The sequence below is a fragment of the Phycodurus eques genome, chromosome 7 (assembly GCF_024500275.1).
Source record: "Phycodurus eques isolate BA_2022a chromosome 7, UOR_Pequ_1.1, whole genome shotgun sequence".
NCBI classification, from domain to species: Eukaryota; Metazoa; Chordata; class Actinopteri; order Syngnathiformes; family Syngnathidae; genus Phycodurus; species Phycodurus eques.
This window is the reverse complement of record NC_084531.1, coordinates 10,808,377-10,834,699: the sequence shown is the minus strand read 5'-3', so window position 1 is coordinate 10,834,699 and position 26,323 is coordinate 10,808,377. Positions and strand designations below refer to the sequence as shown.

Sequence of the window (26,323 nt, the reverse complement as noted above, 5' to 3'; positions counted from 1 at the left end):
TGTATTTGAAATCTGATTGGTTAAAGCAACATCTCCCATTGCTAATACTTGAAATTACATGAGCCAACACTACTGAATCAGAAGGCCCTGGGCAGATTATATTGAGATGGCAACAGATAGAGGCAGAAATAGGATTGGACAAAAGAATCCAACATCCACGTAACGTACACGTACTGGAGCAGTGCAGCCAAGAAATGAAGAAAAATAGTCCGTAACAAAGTAATTTCATGGAACAAATATGACCCTCACCATTCACAGTACGCAAATTGAACGTAAAAAATATATAGTATTTGTTTTCGGTGACATACTGTATACAGTGGTGCCTTGAGATATGAGTTCAATTCGTTCCATCTCCATGCTCGTAACTCAAAACACCCGTACCTCAATTCATCTTTTCCCATTGAGATGAATGGCATTCCTGCCTTCCACCCCAAAAAAGACTTCAAAATGTGTATTTTAATGAGGAAACAATAGCACGTCAAAATGTTGTACTTTATAAAAACATACAGTAATGACACCATTAAATATAATTTAAAAGAATTAAACAGGTTTTGTCACACTGCATCAACTGAATGGCCATTATGCTGCTCCCTGGTATGCCAAATATACCCTCTTTTTTTGAAGAATTGTTCACCATTTGCCAAAGTTTATGGTATGGTATAGGTTATGGTATGGTAGCATTTATTTGTTGTCATTCCTCAATATATGTGGAACATGCAGAGGGCCGAAATTACTTTTCCAAGAGGCCAGATTTGTTGGTGTCATGGTTTAATACAATATACCACTTTAAAATATCACAGAATATGAGTGATTTGTGCAAATATGTGTTGCTACTTCCGCAAGACCGAAAAGGAGATCTGTTGTTAGTCAGAAACCGGCTGTGCAACATTCAGTGCAAACCAGTTTTCACGGCTCGGCTCCTCCCATATCTCAACAGTAGTTGACTTGATGCGCCTTTCAGCCATACAGTTGATTGTGCATTGATGTTTTGCACCTTGCACCCGTGACGCCGATCGATGGGACTATGAGGAGGAACCCTGTTGATGGTCGGGATTAGAGAGCTAGTTGGGTTTGTGTGAAGTGGAGGACAGCACTCATGGATTATCTGGATTATCTGGACGCGTCTCCTGGACAGCGCAGGAACTTCAAGAAGAACGACTTTGAGACAGACTGGACTAAATTGGCGGAAGGCAAATTTGGCCAAGTGTACCAAGTCAAGATGAAGCTGTGGCGGGAAACGTGTGCCCTGAAAGTCTTTGACACAACCGTGGGTAACGACAACCTTTACAGGTTGGTAGCTATAATGTTATGTTGCAGAGAGTTGCAAATACCGTATTTTCACGACCGTAGGGCGCACCGTATGAAAAGGCGCAGTCTCAGTTACGGGTCTATTTCTGCATTTAACACATACATAAGGCGCACCGTATTATTGGGCGCAGGCATGGTAAAACATACGCTATCTTAAAACATACGGTAGCATGCATGCACGTGAAAACAATGTTTTTAAAAAGGCAGCGGGAGCAAAACTAAGTTCGGTTGTACTTTATTGAAGTATTTAACAATGTACTTACGTTATTTTTTTATCAATCCTCATCCACAAATCCATCAAAGTCCTCATCTTCTGTATCCGAAATGAACAGCTGGGAAAGTTCTCCAACAAACACGCCGGGTTCCCGCTCGTCATTGTCAGAGTCAGTCTCGTTGCCGTTGGGCTGTTCAGCAATGATGCCGGCTTTCGCGAAAGCTCGGACAACAGTCAAAGCAGATGCCTTAGCCCAAGCATCCACAATCCATTCACATATGGTCGCGTAACTCGCCCGGTGTTGCCTCCCAGTCTTTGTTGTACCTGTTTTTTTTACAGCGACTGTGAGATGGCTGCGCATGGAGTCACTGATCAACAGGGACGGTGACGCGTGGAAAAAACCATCTGGTCTCTTTACGTACACCTCACTCAGCCACTCTCTCATTTTCTCCTCGTCCATTCAGCCCTTTTGATTGGCCTTAACGATGACTTCGGCTGGAAACTTTTTCTTTAGGCAGCGTCTTCCTCTTAAAAATCACCACAGGTGGCAGTTTCTGTCCATTACCATGACAACCAAGCACAACAGTAAAAGCCGACTTCTTGTGCCCCGTTGTGCGTATCGCTACCGTGGTGGTCCCCTTCTTCTCTACAGTGTGGTTCACCGGGATGTCGAAAGTAACCGAAAGTGAGTGGCACCTCATCCATGTTGGTGATGTGATTGGGCTGGATGTGTTTGTCGGCAATCTTTTTACTGCAGTAGGAGCGGAAGATGGCCAGCTTTTCCTTGTAATCTGCCGTAAATTGCTGCGCCACGGTAGTCCTTACGCGGATGGATAGATGGCGCCGTTTCATAAAACGAAAGCACCAAGACGGACCTCCTTGAAAATGTTCGATTTACATTTCTTCTGCAAGCGTTATTGCCCTCAGTCGAATGGTGGAGGTGGTAGAGACGCTTCTCCCGGCTGTTCTTTGCTCATTAATCCATTGCTCGAGTTGGTCTTCCAACTCGGGCCACCTCGCCTTGTTTCCGTCGAAACTCAGCTTCTTGACTTGGCGAAGCTCGTTTTCCTGCTTCCTCCACTTGTGAACCATTGATTCGTTGATCTTGAATTCTCTCGCGGCTGCTCGATTACCATGTTCCTCCACGTAACTAATAGACACGCTTACAAAGCACAGTTTAAATTTAAACGAAATTTTAAACTGTGCTTCGTAAGCGTGTCTCTTCGTAGGTGTCTTTTTCGGGGGTCCTTAGCCAAACCGATGCACATACCGGAACTATATATTACTGGGGGTGTGTCTTTAGCATCCTCTGTCATGCGCACCCTTCCCCCTTTACGTCCGCATGCTGTCCTCAGTCACGTCCGCCTTCTAGATAACCAGCGTGCCGCCAGGAAATGCTCCCAGTCAGTCAAGCGGAGCACCCATTAAAGTCACACAACAACATTTACAGATTTTGGAACTCGGTGCACACATAAGGCGCGCCGCATTATAAGGCGCCCCGTCCATTTGAGAGAAAATCTAAGACTTTTAAGCGCGCCTTATTGTCGTTGAAATACGGTATGTGTTGTACCACAAAGTGCTCTTTGAAGACCATTATTTTGTTTCAGGAACCTAATGGAGGTGGCGTCCAACATAGCCAAAGTGAAATTCAAGTACTTAGTGTCTGTATATGGACTGTGCGATGACGTGCCTGCCATTGTAATGGAGTTCATGAGTAATGGATCGCTGAGCAATCTCCTAAATAGTCACAGTCTGATGTGGCCCAAAAAGTTCCAGATGATTCATGAGGCCTCCATGGGCATGAATTTTCTCCACAGCCTGCGACCCCCGCTCCTCCATCTTAACCTGAAGCCATCCAACATCCTACTGGATGACCATCTTCATGTCAAGGTCAGTTGCGTGCAGAGATAACATTGTGACAATTGTGGCGATACCCAATCATCCTTGGGTGTGGAACAGTGGCGGTTTTGTTAGTACTTTGGCATAAAGAATGGAGAATAAAGCTTCAAATATATATCTATTTGGAGCTTTATTCTCGTCATCCACTCCCATTCATTGGAGATGAACCTGCCAACATAATCATTGCTGGCTACAATAAATGCAAGCTTTGCGTTTTCATCCACTGTTACATCATAAATTATAAATATGGTTAGCTATTGTTGTACAACCCCAATTCCAATGAAGTTGGGACGTTGTGTTAAACATAAATAAAAACAGAATACAATGATTTGAAAATCATGTTCAACCTGTATTTAATTGAATACACTACAAAGACAAGATATTTAATGTTCAAAGTGATCAACTTTATCATTTTTAGCAAATAATCATTAACTTAGAATTTTATGGCTGCAACACGTTCCAAAAAAGCTGGGACAGGGTCATGTTTACCACTGTGTTGCATCACCTTTTCTTTTAACAACAATAAAGGTTTGGGAACTGAGGACACTAATTGTTGAAGCTTTGTAGGTGGAATTCTTTCCCATTCTTGCTTGATGTACAGCTTCAGCTGTTCAACAGTTCCGTTGTCGTATTTTAGGCTTCATAATGCGCCACACATTTTCAATGGGAGTCAGGTCTGGACTGCAGGCAGGCCAGTCTAGTACCCACACTCTTTTACTACGAAGCCACGCTGTTGTAAAACGTGCAGAATGTGGTTTGGCGTTGTCTTGCTGAAATAAGCAAGGGCATCCATGAAAAAGACGTTGCTTGGATGGCAGCATATGTTTCTCCAAAACCTGTATGTACCTTTCAGCATTAATGGTGCCTTCACTGATGCGTAAGTTACCCATGCCATTGGCACTAACACAGCCCCATACCATCACAGATGCTGGCTTTTGAACTTTGCGTCTATAACAGTCCAGATGGTTCTTTTCCTCTTTGTTCCAGAGGAGACGACGTCGACAATTTCCAAAAACAATTTGAAATGTAGACTCATCGGACCACTGAACACTTTTCCACTTTGCATCAGTTCATCTTAGATGAGCTCTGGCCCAGAGAAGCCCACGGCGTTTTTGGGTCTTGTTGATAAATGGCTTTTGCTTTGCACAGTAGAGTTTCAAGTTGCACTTATGGATGTAGCGCCGAACTGTATTTACTGACATTGGTTTTCTGTCATGGGTGTGTGTTTCGGTTTTTGTCTTCCCCCTGTTTCACACACACCTGCTCCTGAGAGCATCTTCACCACCTGTGCCTTGTTCACCCTAATTACCCCTTGTATTTAACCTCGTGTCTCATTCGCTCTCGTCGCCAGTTCGTTGTACCTTGTCGTCGCGTTCCAGCATTCCTTGTTTCTACGTCACAGACTCACAGTAAGAATTGACCCTGTTCCGATTATCGACCTTGCCTTTTTGCCTCATGTTTTTGGATACTGTTGCCTTTTTTGGATTGCCTGCCTGTGTACCGACCTATGCCCGTATATTAAACCTCTCTTTTTTGAAACTGTCCATTTGTTTTGGAGTCGTGCATTTTTGGGTCCTATCCTCTGTTCCGTTCATGACATTTTCTGAAGTGTTCCTGAGCCCATGTGGTGATATTCTTTACACTTTGATGTCGGTTTTTGATGCAGTGCCGCCTGAGGATCGAAGGTCAAGGGCATTCAATGTTGGTTTTCGGCCTTGCCGCTTACATGCAGTGATTTCTCCAGATTCTCTGCACCTTTTGGTGATATTATGGACCGTAGATGATGAAATCCCTAAATTCCTTGCAATTGTACGTTGAGGAACATTGTCCTTAAACTGTTATTTTCTCACGCACTTGTTCACAAAGAGGTGAACCTCGCCCCAACTTTGCTTGTGAATGACTGAGTAATTCAGGGAAGCTCCTTTTATACCCAATCATGGCACCCACCTGTTCCCAATTAGCCTGTTCACCTGTGGGATGTTCCAAACAGGTGTTTGATGAGCATTTCTCAACTTTCTCAGTCTTTTTTGCCACCTGTCCCAGCTTTTTTGGAACGTGTTGCAGCCATAAAATTCTAAGTTAATGATTATTTGCTAAAAACAATCAAGTTTATCAGTTTGAACATTAAATATCTTGTCTTTGTAGTTTATTCAATTAAATATAGGTCGAACATGAGGTGCAACTCATTGTATTCTGTTTTTATTTATGTTTAACACAATGTCCCAACGTCATTGGAATTGGGGTTGTAAAACACCATATGTATACTGTATTTATATGGCTCAGCAGTGACTGAGACTCTGGAAAACCTGAAAATGCCATGTTGCAGTTCAGCTGAGTTGAATGGGTGGGTACCTTCCACGAAGTAGGCAGGTACTTGAATATTAATTGACAAAACTTTGTCACACAAAGTTTGTGATTTGAAATCCACCCGTTTTGCAAGCCTTATGTCGTGTATTGACTTTTGCATTCAATCGACAAACCGCATAAATGTCAACCTTAAACTCATTTTGACATATGTTATGCATAGAACAGTATCAAAAAAATTTATTCTGATGGAAGGGGACTTTCAACAAATAGGACGAAAAGTGTTTTATTTTTTCAAATTGCCTCCACTATCACATCAGAAATAGTGAAACCATCAATACGAAGCAAATCCGCAATATAACAGCAACTGTGCCACGTACATCTGGAACAGTTCAGAATTAATATCTATCAGCAGTGTTAAAATTGCAAATAAAAAAAGATACATCATACTCACCAGAGATGCTGATTATTAAATGTATTAATGTGTGCAGATCACTCCGGATGTGTTTTGCTTGTCAAAGTTGGCTTGCTCAGACCAATCCATGAAAAAAAATGTGAAATCTGATTGGTTAAAGTCCCTGTAAAATGAAAATGAATATCTCTTGTAAATATGACACACCACAGAGAAGAGTGTTGCTAACCAATTTGGACAGTTTAAAAAAAAAAAAAAAAAAAAAAAAGAAGTAGATAAAATGAGGCTTCAAAATCGCTCTTCTGTCCCTTCTCTCCGTGACATGTGAGCAATCACGATCAACAACGAAGCGCACTAAAGCAGCTACACCAGCTTGAAGCCCCGGTCTATGTTGGTTTTCAAGTCAGACTTTAAACCAAACATTTTTCACCTCGCTGTTCCACCTTTTCTCTGGGTGACGTACGCACTGACGGCCGACAACTAGGCGCTCTAAAGTGGCCACGCCATTGTCACCTCAAAGAGAAGATGTAAGAATAAATTGGTACAATTCCATGACTAAAAAGGACTAAAACATTGAACAGTTGGACGTGCACCTGGTCACTCAACAGGTGAATAAACTGTCTGGCATAGGCAGTGAAGATTTGGCACGTTACATCACAACAATATAAAATGTATTGGCAAGAATCATTATCCCCACAGAGAACTCCTCCAGCAAAAAGACATTTCCAAACATTCTGTTTAGATTTCAGACTTTGGTCTGATCCACTGGGAAGAGGGGATAAAGAAGAAGTTGTTCATGGAGCATCTGACAGCAAGAGGGAACATAAACTACATTCCTCCTGAGATCTTCTCTCAGTACTGTGATCCTCCTGGACTTTCCTTCGATGTTTATAGGTGACTTTCAAATCACACAGCCATAGTAACTCAATATTGTACAGCATGCCTGATTCACCAAGTACTCTTTTACAGACAGAAACTAATTTCATATTTCAGTGTGATGTATCTAAATGACCTCACGTGGGATTTGATTTATATTACACGCACAGCAGATGACACCGGTAATTTAAAGCTCCATTTTCTTTCACTCCTTTCATCTATAGTTTTGGAATTGTAATCTGGGAGATTCTGACTCAACGGAAACCTTACACAGGTAGGAAATGATTCAACTGAATAAATGTGAAAAAATTTAAAAAAAACAAAAAACAGAAAAAGAAAAGATTTGAACTCCCTCATGTTTATCATTTCAAACAATACCAGATAAAACAAGTACACACTTTAATGTCACCGTCTTAAAAGAAAAAAAACACACACTCACCAAACTTTCAATTGTCAGCCTAACCTTTTGCAAATACAGTCTGAGCATTGCATTACAAATGCATTGCTCATTTTTATAAAAGGAGGCAGCATCTCTCATAAACGCCATGTAAATTGGATTCTGTGCCAAAAAGGCAGTATTTAATCCCATTTTGAGATAGTGCTGCCTTCCACCGTCACACAAATGGGTTCTTGAGAGTTTGAGGTCAGTGTGGACATGCATGATCAATTACATTTGCACCATCTTCACCGTCTTGGCTGACATCTATTTTGTGGATGCAGGGTGCAGCATGACCACCGTGCTCTTAAATGTGTCACATGGCAGGAGACCCTGCGTGGCGCTCATCAATGAGCAGAGGCCACGTGAGTGCGATCAGATGATCAGCATCATGAAGCAGTGCTGGGATCAGGAGCAAAATAAGAGGCCACCCTTCTCAGGTACGAAACACTGATTGGAAAAAAAAAAAGAAAAAATCCTCAAAATAACAGTAGAATGTGGCAAAAATTGGTCACATCATGAATCCATCTGTCTGTTTACATCAAGTGAGCAATCTGTCCATACACTCGGTTTCCATCACTTGGTCCATTCATATGTAAACAGAACAAAAATATCATATCCATCACTTTTGTTTTTGCTCCAATTTTCATGAGCTGATTACAAAGATATAAGACTTTTCCTATTATACAAAAAAAGGCCTATGTCTCTCAAATATTGCTCACAAATCTGTCGAAATCTTTGTTATTGAGCACCTCTCCTTTGCCGAAGTAATCCATTCACCTTAGAAGCGTGATTAGACAGAATGATGATTGCACAGGTGTGTCTAAGGCTGCCCATAATAAAAAGCAATTAAAAAATGCACTTTTACTGTATTGGGGGTGGGGTGGGGGAGGGCAGAAAACCAGTCAGTATCTGGTGTTACCACCATTTTCTTCACACTGTGCAACACCTTTATTGCACAGGTGTGCCTTAGGCTGCCCAGAGTAAAAGGCCACTCAAAAATGTGCAGTTTCTACTGTAGTAGTGGTGCCTATACATTTCATGTAATGTTGATTCACATACAGTACTGTACATGCATTTGTCATTCATCCATCTGTTCACTCACATACCGTACATATGCTGTAAAACTGTTCAATGACACACGTATTTGCATTTCTAGAACACACCCATTCATAAATACAAACAATGTAAATATCAATTTGTCATTCACTCACATTTACACTTAATATTAACACTGGTCTGTCCATTCACATACATGCATCATGTTACCTTCAGTCGGTCAAAATGCACACAATCAAAACACTTTCGCTCCCATTTACGGATTGTCACTGAGCGCACCTTGCGCATGTAAACATGAATGGCGGCCGCACTGAATTTGTTGCCTGATATGGCGTTTCTCCAGCGACATATGGAGGCTTGTGGATATAGATTTTGTCCTGGAAGTCCCGAAACAAATCCTGGCGGTCTTGAATGAAAATGACCTTCCGAACCGTTCACAGGCACCAGAAAAAGCTCCTTCTCAATCACGTTCATTAGGCAGAAATAAACGCAGTTCAGTTCACGTTCGCCCAAAATATGAACTAGTACTTGTTCAGGTACAATACTGCTAACCATTTACATTTCCACAATAGGTATAAATCTGTTTATCCACATACATGCAGTAGAAACACCAGTCTGTCAATTCACAAACAAACAATTATGACAGTGTACTGTACGTCAGTCTGTCCACATGCGTGATTTATAAACACCAGTCTGTCCATTCACATACCTGTACGTAATGTAAGCGTCAGTCTCTTTTCACATATGCACTATATGTCAGTCTCTCCCATTTACATACAGTACAACAGAAAATCAGTATGCTCATTCACATTCACACACACAAAACATGACAAAATGTGGACCTCAGAGAAATTTTAAAGAAAAGAAACCACACATTTTCATATTTACAGTTCCCACTGATGTAACGTCCTAGTACTTTGGTTCATATAGTGTATTGTGTTTTGTAAATACTCCAGGTAAAGTGTCCTCTATTTTCAGCATTGGTAATTATTTGTGGCTGCAACTGAAAAGAAGCTAAATTCCCAAAAACTCAAGGGTATTTTAAGGACGACTATTATCTATGTAGACACACAGACAATTGCTAATACAAAAGATACAACATTAAATTTTTGTGTCAAATGTATTCATTAGAAAAATGGTTTCTGTGTGTGGCATTCTGAAAAGTTTTTACAAGTCTGTGCAAGACACCAATACAGTGTATTTGTATTAGTAGGAGTCAGTTGCCAAGATGAGACAAAAGACTCGTGAGAAGCACGAATAACATGCACTTGGCTCCGTCAACAGTGCTTAATTGCTTTCCCCTAAGCTAAACATTTTTTTTGTCAGTGCATGTTATGCATGAGTAAAATGTGTGTTTTTAAAGGGAATCAGATGACACATCTGGGCCGTTTTAGCTCAGACAAGCTCTTACACCTTAAGAAGTCATCTTCATTCATAAACAGCAGCTAATAACATTGACTCTATGTAAGCATTAACCTGCAAGTCATGCGTGAAGGTATGTTCTATGATAGGGCTACACTGATGAAAAGATCCCTATGGGGTTTTAGAGCCACATGCAAATGAATAATTTGGTTTAATTATGCAAATTCATGCTCGTTCTTGACTGCTGTTGTGTTGTTGCAGAAACTGTGAGGAAAACGGAGGCCCTAAGTGAAGTCTTGAAGATCCCAGGACCAATCGATTGTCACAACAGCAGCGCAAACCAATACAGTTTGGAATCTCGAAGTCCATTTTTTCCCACCTATGAAGTAAATTTAGTTTGATAAGTGTAAATACAGTACATAGCATGCAATACTGTCTAGTACAGTGTTTCCCACCTTTATTGAGCCAAGCCATATAGTGTCTCATTGAGATTAAAAATCTCCATAACAAGAGTATTGATGATGATTCCATTTCAATGTACTTCCAAATTGACTTACTCAATGTGAAATCTGAGTGTGTTTCATTGAATACAAAGCTGATGTACTCGCAGGAAGCCATGCCTTATTCTATTGTATGAATGCCAACAGGTGGTTCCACAGGTTTATTGTACCGGTAGCTTCTGCATTCTATTGAAAGAGGATTTCATTGTTCTGCTTGTCACTATATGTCACTGGCATAGAAAGTTGAACAAAGATATCGTTGGAATTGATTCCTAACAATTTTCAAATTAATTAAATACCCTGTAAACTGAATTCGGAATTGTTTCTAAATACATTATACATGTTAGATAATTGTGATGGTGTAGTGATACACTCGCCTGACTTTGGTGCGGGCAGCGTGGGTTCAGTTCCCACTCAGCGACGGTGTGGATATGAGTGTGAATGGGTGTCCGTGTCTATATGTGCCCTGCGACTGACTGGCGACCAGTTCGAGGTGTAGAGAGCCAGCGTTGAAATGGGCTTCGGGCTGGCATGGGCATTTAGAGTGCCTCGTTGTTGCGTGGGATGGAAAAGCCCTGCGATAGATAACCCGGTGGAATTTATTCCAGCCACCGGATGATTTAAGCAGATATATTTTCGTGGCTCAAACATGTAGTTATGTGTAGGCATTAGAGAAATGCATGATGAAATACCATCCATATTTCCAGGACTAGTAGTAATATTTGATTGACAGATGAGCGCCGCATGGTTTCTGTGCATTCAGCAGACATGCTCACAGCGTTTGAGAGCGGTTTGATTTTTCACAATTTTGAAATCTCATTTTATATACTTGGTGATTTTAAAAAAAAATCTAATTTAATTCAAATTTGGCAGAGTTGTTAACAACACTCTTCTATGCGGTGTGTCAAATTTAGAAGCGAGGTTTCACTTTACAGGGACTTTAATGGATATTAGGTCATTTCCCGCAGCATTCCTGACAATTTTTCACAGGAATAGTTTATAGTAGCTAAACTAAAAAAAATTTCATCTTGTGTCAGATACCCTTTGGAAGCAGTATTGTTATTGATTGTAACATGAAAATGCTTTAAAAAAAAAACAAAACAAAAAAAACACCAATTTTAAATGGCCAGGAATTATGTACCTTCAGTACCTTGGCCTACCTGTGTGCTCTTAAAGCTCCTTGCATTCAGCAGTCTAGTGCACAAGATTTTTGCACTTTAGCGCAACCATAGTTCTTTGGGAATGCAGAGGTGAGATGAAATGCACAAAAGTGTTCCTCCACAGATATACTGTAGGACAGCATATTATTTTTATTTTGTTTGCTATTTTTGTTTTAGAGCCATAACAAGCCAACTGTAGCCTTTATTGCTTCGGGGGGACAAAAAGTAACACATCAAGGTCTACCAGCTACTGCATAAATGTGTGTTTTATTTTTGTGTTGTCTTAACTTTAATGAGTAGCTAGCTGCTGAACTTTACCACAGACAAAATGATGTTTGTGATCATATCTTTTCTTGTCATTTCCCTCTTAGATTTCTTCTCCTCAGTTGCCTAACCTTCCTGCAGGTAAACACAGAACAAAGCATGATGGATCCTCAGCCAGCTGGGCTGCTATTTAAAAAGTGTGTCACATCTACATGACTGTAGAGTCAACAATCAGTGCATGGAAGAAAATAAAATGAGCTCTTATCCCAAGTATCGCTGCAATGATCCACAAACCTCGACTCAGTAATAAAATGCTTCTGTACACACGGTGAAACATTCCACTCTACAACACTGAGTTTAGCTTTTACCAGTGTTTACATTGTGCACAACATACCAGAACAACTTGACTGGAAGTGCATCACATTCCTGTAACCACTACGTCCTTTGCTCTCATTTGACAGACGAACAATGCAGCAAGGACAGCGTGCTCTCTCTCCTCCTGAAGAAGGACTTCGGTAGTTTCCGATCGTCGGTGAAACGGGAGCACATCAGCACACAGTTTAACGGTAAAAAGAGTCTCCTGCACTACACGGTGGCCAGCGGGGATGCAAAGAGCGTGGAACACGTCCTGACTCTGGGCGCTGAAGTCAACTGTGTGATGGCTAAAGGGTACACGCCATTGATTGTGGCTGTCCTCAACAGGTCTGTACTGACACGCATTTGTACACACTATAAAATGTGTTTAAAAAAAAAACTTTACTTTTTAAAAAGCGGCAGACACTTATTAAGGGAAACATTCAAGTCAGTGCGTAGAAAACCTTGGGAAGGAGGCTACGGAGCATCCGGTGCAGGACCACCAGGCTGAGGAACAGTTTTCTGGAAGTTGTTAGACTATTAAACTTGAACAGTGCTCTATAGCCCCGATATCTCAATATGTGTTGGTATGGCAAATACATTCTTTGAATCCTTGAAACAGAATCTTGAAAACAACATATGCTTCAACCTTTGAAGGTATACTTTCTGGTTCTGCATTGCATGCTGCTTTCTCACAATTCCAGATGTCGCACTGTTATTCAATGAAATGTAGGAATACCAAATTGAAATGATGTAGTCTTAAAAACAATTAAATCTGTGGCAAAAATTTCATCTCAATATGTGTCTAATGGTTAGATGGGTGGCATTTGATTAATTCCCAGAAACTACACATTATGCAGTACTTGTGGTTGAAGGGGATTTTTTGTTGTTGCTAAATAGAGATTGACGATCTGTCTCTTAACAGACGGCATGATGAGTGCAGTCAGGTAGACAGGATTGACATATACTGAAGAGACTGACAATCCTTAGCACTCACATTCTTACCTAAGGCAATTTCGAGTTGGAGGGGGGAAAAAAAAGTGGAACTGTGGTTGTTTTATTTCGAAGGAACAAAGCACACTGAATGTATCCCCGGTGAATTCACTGCGATTAATACTAAGACTAAAATAACAACAGTGAAATTAAAGGTGTATTCACACCTGCCACATTTGGTCTGCTTTAAACGAACCTGAGTTCGTTTCCCCCTTGGTCTGGACCTTTTGTGCAGGTGTGAATCAGGGTTACAAAAATTTGGGATTTTCAATTATATATTCAATTATATAATTATATTTTTATTTAGTTTTTTTTTAATTCAGTTAGTTTTAATAAGTTTTTAGAGCAGGTTTAGTTTTTATTAGTTATTTGTTTTTAAAAAATGCTTTGTTTTAGTTTAGTTTTTCTTAGTTTCAGTATCAGTTTTTTACACAGGGTATTTGTCAAGTGTGAGAGATAAAAAAAAAATACCATTTTAATAATGTATTAACTTACTAATAGATGAACAACCACCCACAAATCAACTACATACATAACATTCCACAAAATTTTAATCACTGCCTTTTTATTGGCTGCTACCCAATGACGTCATTTCTCGGTGACACAGAGTAAAAGAACTACACTTCTCAAACCACTGCTTGACCTTCCTTGTTCAGTACAGCCATACTGAAATTACTAACTCAATCAACCCCAAAGGCTCACGTATGAAATATCAAACTAAGACGAAAACTAAAGACATTTTTGCTATAATTATAGTTAGTTTTAGTTAGTTTCGTAAACATAATATGTTGTTTCATTTAGGTATCATTTTAAAAAAATTTTTTTTGTTACATTTTATTTCATTAATTAAATGTTGTTTTTTTTCCAATTTCAGTTTTAGTTATTTTGTTAGTTTTTGTTTACCATAATAACCTTGGGGCACTGTGGGCGACTGGTTAGCACATCTGTTTCACAGTTCTGAGGACTGGGGTTCAAATCCCGGCTTCGCCTGTGTGGAGTTTGCATGTTCTCCCCGTGCCTATGTGGGTTTTCTCCGGGTACTCCGGTTTCCTCCCACATCCCAAAAACATGTATAGTAGATTAATTGAATACTCTAAATTGCCCGTAGGTGTGAATGTGAGTGGGGATGGTTGTTTGTTTATATGCATGTGCCCTGGGATTTGCTCACGACCAGTTCAGGGTGTACCCCACCTCTCGCCCGAAGATAGCTGGGATAGGCTCCAGCACGCCCGTGACCCTAGTGAGGAGAAGCGGTGAAGAAAATGGATGAATGGATGGATGGACAATAACCTTGGTGTGAATACACACAAGCGAATCCTGATGTGCACCAAACAACTGCTTTGAGACCTCCTTTTTGAGGTGGTCTTGGTCAACTTCCAAACGGACTCGGTGCCATTTGTTTGGTGTGTGAATACGAACCGGCCTCAATCCAACCCAAGAAGTCAATATCCCATAGTGTGTAATGATAGTGAATGTTGTACGGCATAACTGAAGATGGTGGACATCTTCTTAGCAACGCTATCCATGCATGTTGTGGCTCAGGGCGATATACTGTGTGCTCCTTTTGTTTGGATCATGCATTTGCCGACGGCATTCCAAAATGAGTCACAGAATTTTCATTGAATGAGCTCCTCTTTGTTATGTTAGTGAGTCTGCCTGTATTATGTTAACTGGAGGCTCAACACAGCAATGACAGATGCTGCATGTCAGGTTACTCACAGTGGGTATGGAAAGTATTCAGAGCCCCTTACATTTTACACTGTTAAATTGCAGCCATTTGCTAAAATCATTTTGACTTCATTTATTTCCCCCTCATTAATGTACACACAGCACCCCATACTGACAGAAAAAAAAACCGAATTGTTGAAATTTTTGCACATTTATTAAAAAATAAAAACTGAAATATCATACAGCCATTGGTATTCAGACCATTTGCTCAGTATTTAGTAGAAGCGCCCTTTTAAGCTAATACAGCCATGAGTCCTTTTGGGAATGATGCAACAAGTTTTTCACACCTGAATTTGGGGATCCTCTGGCATTCCTCCTAGCAGATCCTCTCCAGTTCTGTCAGTTTGGATGGTGAACATTGGTGGACAGGCATTTTCAGGTCTCTCCAGAGATGCTCAATTGGGTTTAAGTCAGGGGTCTGGCTGAACAGTCACAGAGACACCCCCACAGCATGATGCTGCCACCACCATGCTTCACTGTTGGGACTGTATTGGACAGGTGATGAACAGTGCCTGGCTTTCTCCACACATACCGCTTAGAATGAAGGCCAAAAAGTTCTATTTTGGTCTCATCAGACCAGAGAATCTTATGTCTCACCATTTGGAGTCTTTCAGGTGTTTTTTTTTTTTTAGCAAACTCCATGCGGGCTTTCATGTGTCTTGCACTGAGGAGAGGCTTCCGTCGGGCCACTCTGCCATAAAGCCCCAACTGGCGAAGGGCGGCTGCAGAAATTTCTCCCATCTCCTGACTGCATCTCTGGAGCGCAGCCACAGTGATCTTTGGGTTCTTCTTTACCTCTCTCACCAAGGCTCTTCTCCCCCAATTGCTCAGTTTGGCCGGACAGCCAACTCTAGGAAGAGTTCTGGTCATCCCAAATGTCTTCCATTTAAGGATTATGGAGGCCACTGTGCTGTTAGGAACCTGAAGTGCAGCAGAAATCTTTTTGTAACATTGCCCAGATCTGTGCCTTGCCGCAAATCTGTCTCTGAGCTCTTCAGGCGGTTCCTTTGACCTCATGATTCTCCTTTGTGCTGACAATGCACTGTGAGCTGTAAGGTCTCATATAGACAGGTGTGTGGGTTTCCTAATCAAGTCCAATCAGTAAAATCAAACACAGCTGGAGTCCAATGAAGATGTAGAACCATCTCAACAATTCTGTTTTCTTCTGTCAGTATGGGGTGCTGCGAGTCCATTAATGAGGAAAAATGATTTTAGCAAATCAGAATCAGAATCATCTTTATTTGCCAAGTATGTCCAAAAAACACACAAGGAATTTGTCTCCGGTTTAAGAGGGTCTGAATACTTTCCGTACCCACTGTATTTTCCAGCTTTAATAGGAGTGCAAATTTGCAGAACAGAAATGTAGTGCGCATTTTCGAGTCAATCAAGCAGATCAAAGGACTTTCCTGGATACACCCTAATAAGAAAAATGTTTTAAAGACTTGTTGGATGTTTACAGTCGTCGTTAGGAGGTTATTGAATATTTGGCCCGTTGTCAATGTTTCCTTCTCTGTGAATGTGGTGTATGAAAATGGCTGGCGATTGGTTGAGAACTAGGAAGTGGATAAGGTAGCTATCCATTTTCCACACCACTTGTCTTTATTAGGGTCATGGGTGAGTTGAAGCATTTTGTAGCTGACTTTTGGAGATAGGCAGGGCTACACCTTGGACCTGGTCACCAGTTTAGGTCCAGTCTCTTCTTTATTGATAACCACTGACCTTAACTGTGGCAAGAGATGCCTGCAGTTCTTTAGATGTTGCCTTGAGTTCCGTTGTGACCGCCTGAAAGAGTTCTTGGGCAAATTTTTGTAGGCCATCCATTCTTAGGAAGGTTCAACCACTGTTTCATGTTTTCTCCATTTGTGGATAATGGCTCACACCGTCGTTCGCTGGAGTCCTAAAGCTTTAGAAATGGCTGTAGGAAAAATAGTTGGCACCGCAGCTGGTTTCAGCTTCTGCCTCTTTATCCAATGCTTTCTGCTAAGTCTTACTCAAAACATGCCAGTTCGAAGTGCTCAGCACAGTTTGGAATGTTTGCTAGGCACCCATAGCTGACCACATTTCTTCCCCGGGAACAACAGCATGGAACAATAGCACACAACGCTGAATGAACAGGATGTTTGGCTTGTGTGACGTCACAGCGCCGGAAAGAGACGAAGACCGGAAGGCGCATTCTGCATCATATCGATTTAACTGCTGTATAACTGCTACATAATCACTTTGAAATGCCAGCGGTGGTTTGTAAAGGGACTCTAGAGTTGTCAAGAACATTTTTTAAATCTTTGTCCTCTGACCTTTAAGTGATTACTTGATTGAAGAGGTCTGGAGGCAATCAGGCTTGGGTGGGGTCTGTGAAAATGAGCTCAGCTGTCCAGAAATAGTGATTAGCCATAGTTAATTCATAATTTAACAAGGGGGGGCATTACTTTTTCACACAGGGTGAGGTAGCTTTGAATAGTTATTTTTTCTTTAATAAAGAAAATAATAATTTAAAAACTGCATTTTATTTTTACTTGAATTATGTTTGGCTGATATTTACATTTGTTTAATGATCTTGAAGTAGGGAAACTGGAAAAAATAATTTGAGGGGACTTTTTTTATGGCACTCTATCCATCCATTTTCAACACAGCTTATCCTGGTTAGGGTCACATGGCACTGGAGTCTATCCCAGCTGACTTCGGGCGAAAGGCAGACTACACCCTGAACTGGTCGCCAGTCAGTCACAGGGAACATATAGACACGGACAAGCATTCGCACTCACATTCATACCGTCACTGAGTGGGAACTGAACCCACGCTGCCTGCACCACAGTCAGGCGAGTGTACCACTACACCATCAGTGACTCCATGGCACTTTACATACTCAATATATACAAAGGCCACACAGAAAGACCCGAGCCAACAGATTCAAAGTTGAACCTTTTATCTGTGAGCCAGCCAGACTAACCACTCAGTAACTGTGCTGCCAATTGAAAAAAAAAAAACTGCCACTTTTTAAAAAATGCTGGTCGTTTCATTTGTTGATCCAGATCTTTCACAATAATTATACTCATTATTTTACTGGCTATAGCAAGGTTGTTTTTATGGGATTTTTTTCTTTTACATTGTTTTCACTGCATTGTGAAAATTAATAACCTTAACAACAAGGCATAAATTTTGCTTAAGCTCACGGGAGATTAATTTCTGCAGGCTTCACAATATCATGGTTTTGCTGCTGGAGCATGGCGCTAATCCCACGCAGGGAGACGAGGACCACTGGACGGCCATTCATTTTGCGGCGCAGAACGGTGATGACAGGGCCGTACGACTCCTGTTGGACAACGGAGCCCTCGCGGATCCCCGTGAAAAGTTGGGCTGGATGCCCCTGCACCTGGCCTGCCAGAACGGCCACGAAACGGTCGTCCGCCTGCTGCTAACTCGGCTGTCCATCAAGGTGATAGGGGAGGGGGAGGAGGTGCAGAAGAGGACGCCGCTTCACCTGGCTGCTGTTTACGGACACACCGATATTACCAAATTGCTCCTCTCTCAGGGAGCCGATCTCAACGCTACTGACGGCTCCCTGTCCACTCCTCTTCACTTGTCAGCCGAGGCAGGGCATAACAGAATTGTACGACAGTTGGTGAAGAGCGGGGCTGTGGTCGATGGTGCAGACAAAAGAGGACACACTCCGCTTCACCTCGCGGCTCTTAATGGCCACAAAGGCATATGCAGGCAGCTGCTGTCGAATGGGGCCAACCCGGACGCGAGGACCCACCAGGGCTGGACTGCCATGCACTTGGCTGCCATAAAGCGACACAAAACCACCATGGAGGAACTAAAAAGTCTGGGTGCTAGCGTCAATGCTCCTGGAGAGAGCAATTGGACTCCGCTGCATCTTGCCTGCCACCAGAGCGAGGCCGAAATGGTGGCCAAGCTCCTGGCCGCCCAAGCCAACCCGAACGTGATCGAGGACAGCGAACGGTGGACGCCGTTACACGTCGCCTGTGCCAGCCTCAGCTTCCCAAGTGTCCTGCACTTGATTTCTCATCACGCAGATGTGAACGCTGCGAGCGCAGAAAAAGCGACACCTTTACACCTTGCTGCCCAGCATGGCAACATACCCATTGTTAAGGCACTACTGCTCAATGGTGCAGACAGAACTCTGCAAGACTCTTCTGGATCGACACCTGTTGACGTGGCAAAGAGACAGGGAAAATGTGAAATAGTCCAATTACTCGAGAAATGATATCCATTTTTATTTCATTTTTTTTTTTTTTCCTGTTCTGTTCATTTTCCTCGTCATGCAGTATTGATGGCTCTGTATGCCTTTTCATCCTCAAACAGTTTCACTGTGCAAGTGAAGCGTTGGATGTACTCCCTCTGTTTTTATTTGTAATAAAATGCATATTTATTGGAAATACAGTGGGACAGAATGAAGCTTAAGAGGGGGCAGACAGACAGCAAAAAGAACATAAAACAGGAACAGCATAACAATAGTATATGACATGAAAAACAATACATAGAAGTTGGACTTTATCTATGTATAGTGATTACATGAATTAGATTATACCATTCAATTAGATTTTTTCTTAATTGAGTCATATATATATATATATATATATATATATATATAAACACACACACACACCACTGTTGCACTGCTGAAATTGACCAGCATTTGGAAGGTTGGCCAGTGTTAATGTCAAGCCCTGCTGACGGACATGGAAATGTCAATAAATACAAAAATGTCTTACCCTATGTCTTTTTTGTGTGAGTTCTCCAGATGGCAAGAAGTATTTTCCTAATGTCTTTTTGAGGCGGCACGGTGAACGACTGATCAGCCCATCTGCCTCACAGTTCTGAGGACGGGGTTCAAATTCTCCCCTGTGTAGAGTTTGGATGTTCTCCCTGTGCCTGTGTCGGTTTTCTCCGGGTACTCTGTTTTCATCCCAAAATCATATGCGGTAGGTTGATTGAAGACTCTAAATTGCTCGTAGGTGTGAATCTGAGTGCGAATGGTTGTTTATATGTGCCCTGTGATTGGCTGGCAATCAGTTCACAGTTAGCTGGGATAGGCTCCAGCACGCCCACGACCCCAGTGAGGATAAGCGGGACAGAAAGTATTTCTGAGACGTCATTGCCATTTAACAATGGTTCAGACACCTTCGTAAGCGCTGCTGTAACACGGTTGCATACTCGGAAGTGTTTCTTTTTCTTCGGTTTTGTTAGATCATGTGTGATCACATGGGATTTTTTTTCCTCGGTGGACTTCAGTGGTGGAAAAGAATCTTTGTGTGCTGTTGTGTGATGAGACAATACCTCCAAAACTGTTAAATGCCTGATTTTTAATCCTTGTGTGGGGTCTGTCACAGATAAAAAAATATTTTAAGATTTGAAAAATCCTTGTGCGTGCCTTGTCTTAAGTGGCCTCACCAGCGGCCGAGCCCAGTTCAAAGCTGTACTTCTCTTCATTTTCTATTCAAAACAAACCCCCTAAAGATCAAAGGTGAAAGCCAGAAACCTGTCAAAACAAGGCCAGAGGGTCATAAATCATAACAAATGATGTCACTTCCGGTTTCAGGTTAGGCTACCGGCAACAACAGCACTTCCGGTTTCCGGTCGGTGATGCCATGGCCGGTGACATTACTTCCGGCCATCCATAATTTTGACATAAGGTAAATATTACTATCTCCAATTTCTGAATAAACTTCTGGCAGTAACCGACGATGTAACATCCGGCGATACCACTTCCGGCTTCCGGTTAGACTTCCGGTTTCAGGTTAGACAACAGTACTTCCGGCTTCCAGTGACGTCACACCAGATGACGTCACTTCCGACCAGCCATCATTTTGACATAAGGTGAATATTACACATTTTTAAATTTTCATTGAGTGTGAAATTGCAGACATTCTTTCCATTTCAAATTTGCTTTCTGTTTACATTTCTCCAAAATACTGCAATACATAAAAACACAGTGTTCCAATCGCCCTGCTTCGACTAAGTAAGGAGTAGTAACTTGTATGAGCCTCCTCCCTGTCAATAGAAAGTTGTACTGTATTGCCAATGCTCTTGGTGTATTAAATATTTGTTTAAATACATTCCTCATTGATTATATGTTTGGGTTTGCTGGTGATCAAAAAGTGACGCACAAATGAATTCAATAATAAAATAAATGTGTAAATTAAGTCTAAAGTTATCCATCCATTTTCTGAGCCGCTTCTCCTCACTAGGGCCGCGGGCGTGCTGGAGCCAATCCCAGCTGTCATCGGGCAGGAGGCGGGGTACACCCTGAACTGGTTGCCAGCCAATCGCAGAGCACATACAAACAAACAACCATTCGCACTCACAGTCACACTTACGGGCAATTTAGAGTTTCAAATGAATGCATGCTTTTGGGATGTGGGAGGAAACCGGAGTACCCAGAGCAAACCCACGCAGGCACGGGGAGAACATGCAAACTCCACACAGGCGGGTCAGGGGATTGAACCCGGGTCCTCAGAACTGTGAGGCAGATGCTCTAACCAGTCGGCCACCGTGCCATCTTCTAAAGTTATAAGACACATAAAAGCAAAGCAAATGTATTTATATAGCTCATTTCATACACAAGGTAACTCAATGTGTTTCACATGACTAAAAGCATTTAAAAAGAAAGGAAAAAAACAGCTTATTTTTTAAAGCTAACAGCGAACATTTAAAACAAAGAGAAAACAAATAAACGTACAATTAAAATGTGTGATCACACAGTGCAAGAATCACACAGTGCAAGAAATATCATTTAAATGCTCTAAAAAGCATGTGAAAAAAAAAGAAGAGTTTTCACGCTTCAGATGTAGTATCATTTTATCATTTTGCTGATTTGTGCTGATATTTAACCTGATGACTGATTTGTTTTCCCACTAAAATAAACAAATTCATTGCATTTATCTGCTGTTAAGAGTTCTGGAGCTATCTGATTTGGGTTGTCAACCACAGCAAACAGAGTGAGAGTATTGCTGAGGTTCTTACTCATGATTTCAGAAAAGTGTTGCTTTCGAGCCCTGACTAACTATTGGTTAAAATTCTAGGTCGCCTCAAGATTGTCTTAGTTTTAGTAGGAGTGACAGCATTCATGACATTTGAGATTTTCCAGGTGAAATTATCCAAAAGTGCATCAACTGTCTCAGCATTCACAGTTTGCGGCACAGCTATGGTCTCTATGAACTTTGTGGTGGTAGTCTCATTTATATACCTTTTCTTAAAAGACATAGATGTTGTCTGAACTTTTGGGAGAATCTAAAAGCCAGAATGCCATTATTATATAATGTATATATTTACAGAAGATACAGCATATTCAGTATGCAAGTAAAGGATATCAGAATGCCTTCAGAAATTGTCTAGTTAGTTTCACTTTGTCACGATACAAAGGTATCTGTTGTAACTGGACCCAGAAGCAAGCGGAGGCTGAGAAGTTTGTGGAGAATGATTTATTGAAAAGGAATTTGGTATTGCACCCCTGAGGTGTAATGGCGGGTCGTCAAGCCGGGGAACGTGGCGCAAGCAGGTGGATGGCTTGGCGGCGTGGTGGAGTAGGTCAGCAAGGCGGGGGAACACGGAAGGAGAACTGAGGACGATGAAGAACATGGAGATCAGAACAACGCGAATAAGGCATAGCTTACGTGCGAGTACAAGGCCGGTGTACCACGGTTGAGCGTTAATACTCTGGCAGAGGAATCCTGGATCTGGCAGGCTTAACTGCATGTGATGATGAAGGCTGATTGGAAACAGGTACGCGGCCAAGGTGGTGGTGATTACTGGGAAGGGAGAGAGCGAGAGGGACGCAAAGCGCCACCCAAGCTCCAAAACAGGAACTACAAGGCATAGCTCATGACACACTCTTCCTGGTCCAGACAAAAAATATTCAGGGAGAACTTTTAACTTTCCTGCGAAGAAACTTTCCTGCGAAGAAATCAGCTCTCTTTTATTTACCAGGTTTTTATTGTGTATATATATTAAAAAAAAAATATATATATATATATATATATATTTTTTACATTTATTTTATTTTATTTATTATTTATGTTTTTATATATAGGTTTCCCGATATAACACTGGTTACTAACATTTGGGGATATTTACAGTGCTCCTTTTACATTCCACTTGATCCCAGACTAATTCAGACAAACAAAAAACCTATGAAAAAAAGAACATATTTGAGCTGCTTTTGCAAAAATATCTTCCGTATCATTATCGAAAACCATGCATTAGAACCCCACCCCACAAATAATGAAAAGGTTCTTTTAAGTGACAATAATAAAACTGATAGCAGGGACAATAACAACACTGTTTTCAATTTCTTCAAATAGTAGCGGCCCTCACTCAAACCTCTCTTGATGTACACTGTATATTGCATGTTACTTTATCATGCATATGAGAAAAAAAAAACTTTTACATCATAAAGAAATGTGCGTATATATAAAAAGCTCAACACAGTAAATGTCTTACCCTGATTCCCTGAACCTCTCTGCTAAGTTAATTAAATAACTAGTGGTAGTTATGAGTGTCTGTTTTTAATGGACAATAAGACGTGCACTGACAAGGCAGCCGGCACTATATTGCATAAGACCTATTTTAATGAAACATTATACGCTCAAAAATGTATTGAATTAAACAAGTTCAATCCTGGGTCGCTATTATTTACTACACTAGGATTTCTTTAATAGAACTTTTCTAATTAAAAGTACACTGATGGATTGTGACAAGGTAAAAAGTTATGCTGCAAGCTAGCTCCAATTATTAAGTCCATCCCTGCAGACAGAGAAAAGCGCATCCCCGCGTGCAGGTGCTCGTTTACCATAGTGACACCTTATTAAATTGAAGTGAAATGCATGAAGTCTGGAGCTGTGTTGACCCACACATTCCATTCTTATTTTAGATTTGTTTTACACATAAGGAACCACAAAAGACTCAGGTTTTCTAATGAAGGCTTGTGAGAGGAGCAGCATCAAATTACTACATGAATAGAGTAGATTGTGTTTCTCTGTCATTTACAAAAGAATGACTGCTGTGTTATGCTTGAATGCAGAAATCCATTGCCCAAATTAATTTACTGTCTGTGGTGTTTCCACAATTGGTTTATGTGCAGAAACAATTCTCTGGGGGGAAAACATTTTTAAACTTAGTTGAACACTAGTTGACACAAAGCTTTGAGCAAACTTGTTTTCATTACGGGCCACATAGTAGTTATGGCTGCCCTGAGGGGGGATTTTATAATGGTGTAAAAACATAAATGTTGAACTAGGAGTGTAGCAATACACCTAAAACGATGATTCACCTTGATGTGAAGTTGTCCTTCAGTATAGTTAGGGAAAAAAAGGCATTCAGATTCAATTTAAAATGAAACAAACAGCTGGAATCTTTTCTTTTTCTGTTTTTCTTCTTCCTATAATATTGATAATTATCATAATATATTATTAAAATATATTAGACTTATTATATTAATTAAGATCGAAATGTGTCAAACTGTGGGTCAGAAATCGAGCTACAAATCAAATCTTAACTGTATATATGTAAATATATATAGGCTGTCAATCGATTTTTTTTTTTAAAGCAGATTAATAAGACTTGAATTTTGATTCATCGTGATAAATCACAGACGCCAAATATACCATACTTAATACATTTTGCTTTGAGGTACTATTTTGAACTTGTTGGGCTTTGATGTAAAGAGAGTTCAGTGCTGCGCTATATACAAATTACCTTTATCTTATGGAAAGCCCCATCGGGGTGACTTTTTGAAGGAATATTTGCTGCCGAGGAGACACTAGTCGGCGTCTCCTCACCAATCTATGCATTGGATTAAGTATTGACCTGATCAATGACCTTATAGCAATATATTTAATTGCAGACTCAAAGACTGAACTCAATGATCATTTTCTACCTGCACAAAAGGCACTTCCCTCAAATATTGTTCACGAATCTGTCTAAGTCCTTGTTAGTGAGCATTTCTCCTTTGTCGAGATAATCCATCCCACCTCACAGGTGTGGCATATCAAAATGCTGATTAGACAGCATGATTATTGCACAGGTGGGCCCTCGGCTGGCCACAATAAAAGGCCACTCTGAAATGTGCCGTTTTGCTTTATTGTGGGGGCCTGGGGGTAAGAAAACCAGTCAGTATCTGGTGTGACCACCATTTGCCTCATTCAGTGCAACACATCTCCTTCGCATAGAGTTGACCAAGTTGTTGATTGTGGCCTGTGGAATGTTGGTCCACTCCTCTTCAATGGCTGTGCGAAGTTGGTTAGGTTACATTAGGTTAGGTACTGCCATCTTCGCGACCGTCTCCAGAATCATGAGAAAATTCAGCTCACGATTCAAAAGGTATCACTGACTTTGGAACCTTTGAAACCGGTTCCCACCAAATCTTGATTCTCGATATGTTGGCCGCTTCACTTCCTGTCCATATGCAAACTCGTTAATAAGCCGATGACTGTGGTGTTCTTAAAGATGAAAGTAACAGACCATATCAAAATATACCTACAATTTTAAGGCCTTCGGTGAGGGATCTGCGATACTTTTGACACAAATGACCCAAAAAACGTTCTTCTTCAAAATGTCAATCTGAAAAATCTGCAAACCACATAGCACAATGTACGTGTTCCTACTTTAATGCATCCACTGTCTTTCCTCGTAGTGATGCCTGCCCTTAATAAATAAATCCCCCCCCTTTCTCATCCTTTTGGGCAACTATCAGGGAGCACTTGCAAAAGCTGGCTCTGATTTCGATGAGCGAAATGCTGATTTAGACTGTTATCGAAGAGAAGAATCCGTTGACCTTGCATTCGCTGTCATTTATCCACTCGACTTCGCAAAGCAACTGTGCTGTTTTATTGTATGATTTATGGATGCGAGCGTGCCTTCTGTGACAGTTTGAAAATGATAAGACCCTCGGTATCTTAAAAGTCACACATAAGCCACATTGTGATTGGTGTGCATAGTAAAGCATGAGAGGGCAGGTTAAACAAGTGACACACGTCTGTGGAATCCACAGGTCAAATTTGCTTTCACACATCGTTGTCATTCCAGGCACTCAGCTGTTAAAACTCTTTTGAAACAACATTTAATCAGCTCAATCAATCGTGCTGCTGCAACCTTTGAACATATAGGGTCACACATCGGATCCCCTCTATTAGCAGCTAATTAAGTTAAGGCACCTCGGCTAATTTTATTTTCACAGCAAGGTGGCAGGCAGGAAGAAGATTCTTCCTCCAGATTGCTGCACGCTTCCACCAACACAAGGAAAACAATGTTATTTATTTTATTTGCCAGCGCAATGCTTTTCTGTTTTGTTCAATAACTTGATGATCTGCATTTAATAAGGGAACATTTAACAAAGCTGCTACTGACTTATAAATTAGTTTTTATTATTATATAAAGAGGCGCTTAATTACTCTCGACTATGAAGTAGAATTACAGCAGCTTGCAGAACAAATAATA

The 26,323-nt window shown here is 41.1% G+C and overlaps 1 protein-coding gene across 2 annotated transcripts; it reads left to right on the top strand.

Moving 5' to 3' along the window:
* The first annotated feature begins 966 nt into the window (after positions 1–966).
* Positions 967–19,138, top strand: ankk1 (ankyrin repeat and kinase domain containing 1). Of its 2 annotated transcripts, none has more exons than XM_061681210.1 (9): positions 967–1,290; positions 3,340–3,412; positions 6,880–7,031; positions 7,238–7,287; positions 7,734–7,889; positions 10,132–10,256; positions 11,902–11,935; positions 12,256–12,496; positions 18,059–19,138. In XM_061681210.1, the coding sequence occupies exons 1-9, from the start codon at positions 1,097–1,099 to the stop codon at positions 19,092–19,094; spliced, it is 2,061 nt and encodes a 686-aa protein (XP_061537194.1). In that variant the 5' UTR covers positions 967–1,096; the 3' UTR covers positions 19,095–19,138. The 2 variants fall into 2 exon arrangements, with proteins under 2 accessions (XP_061537194.1, XP_061537193.1); XM_061681209.1 differs by having other exon boundaries at positions 3,130–3,412; positions 18,059–19,137.
* The last annotated feature ends 7,185 nt before the right edge of the window (positions 19,139–26,323 follow it).

Excerpts from the sequence above, each read along its gene's own strand:
- ankk1 (XM_061681209.1), top strand. The coding sequence starts at position 1,097 with ATGGATTATCTGGATTATCTGGACGCGTCTCCTGGACAGCGCAGGAAC. Across the intron at positions 7,032-7,237 it reads CTTTCCTTCGATGTTTATAG|TTTTGGAATTGTAATCTGGG; the intron begins GTGACTTTCAAA and ends TTTCATCTATAG. Across the intron at positions 7,890-10,131 it reads TAAGAGGCCACCCTTCTCAG|AAACTGTGAGGAAAACGGAG; the intron begins GTACGAAACACT and ends GTGTTGTTGCAG.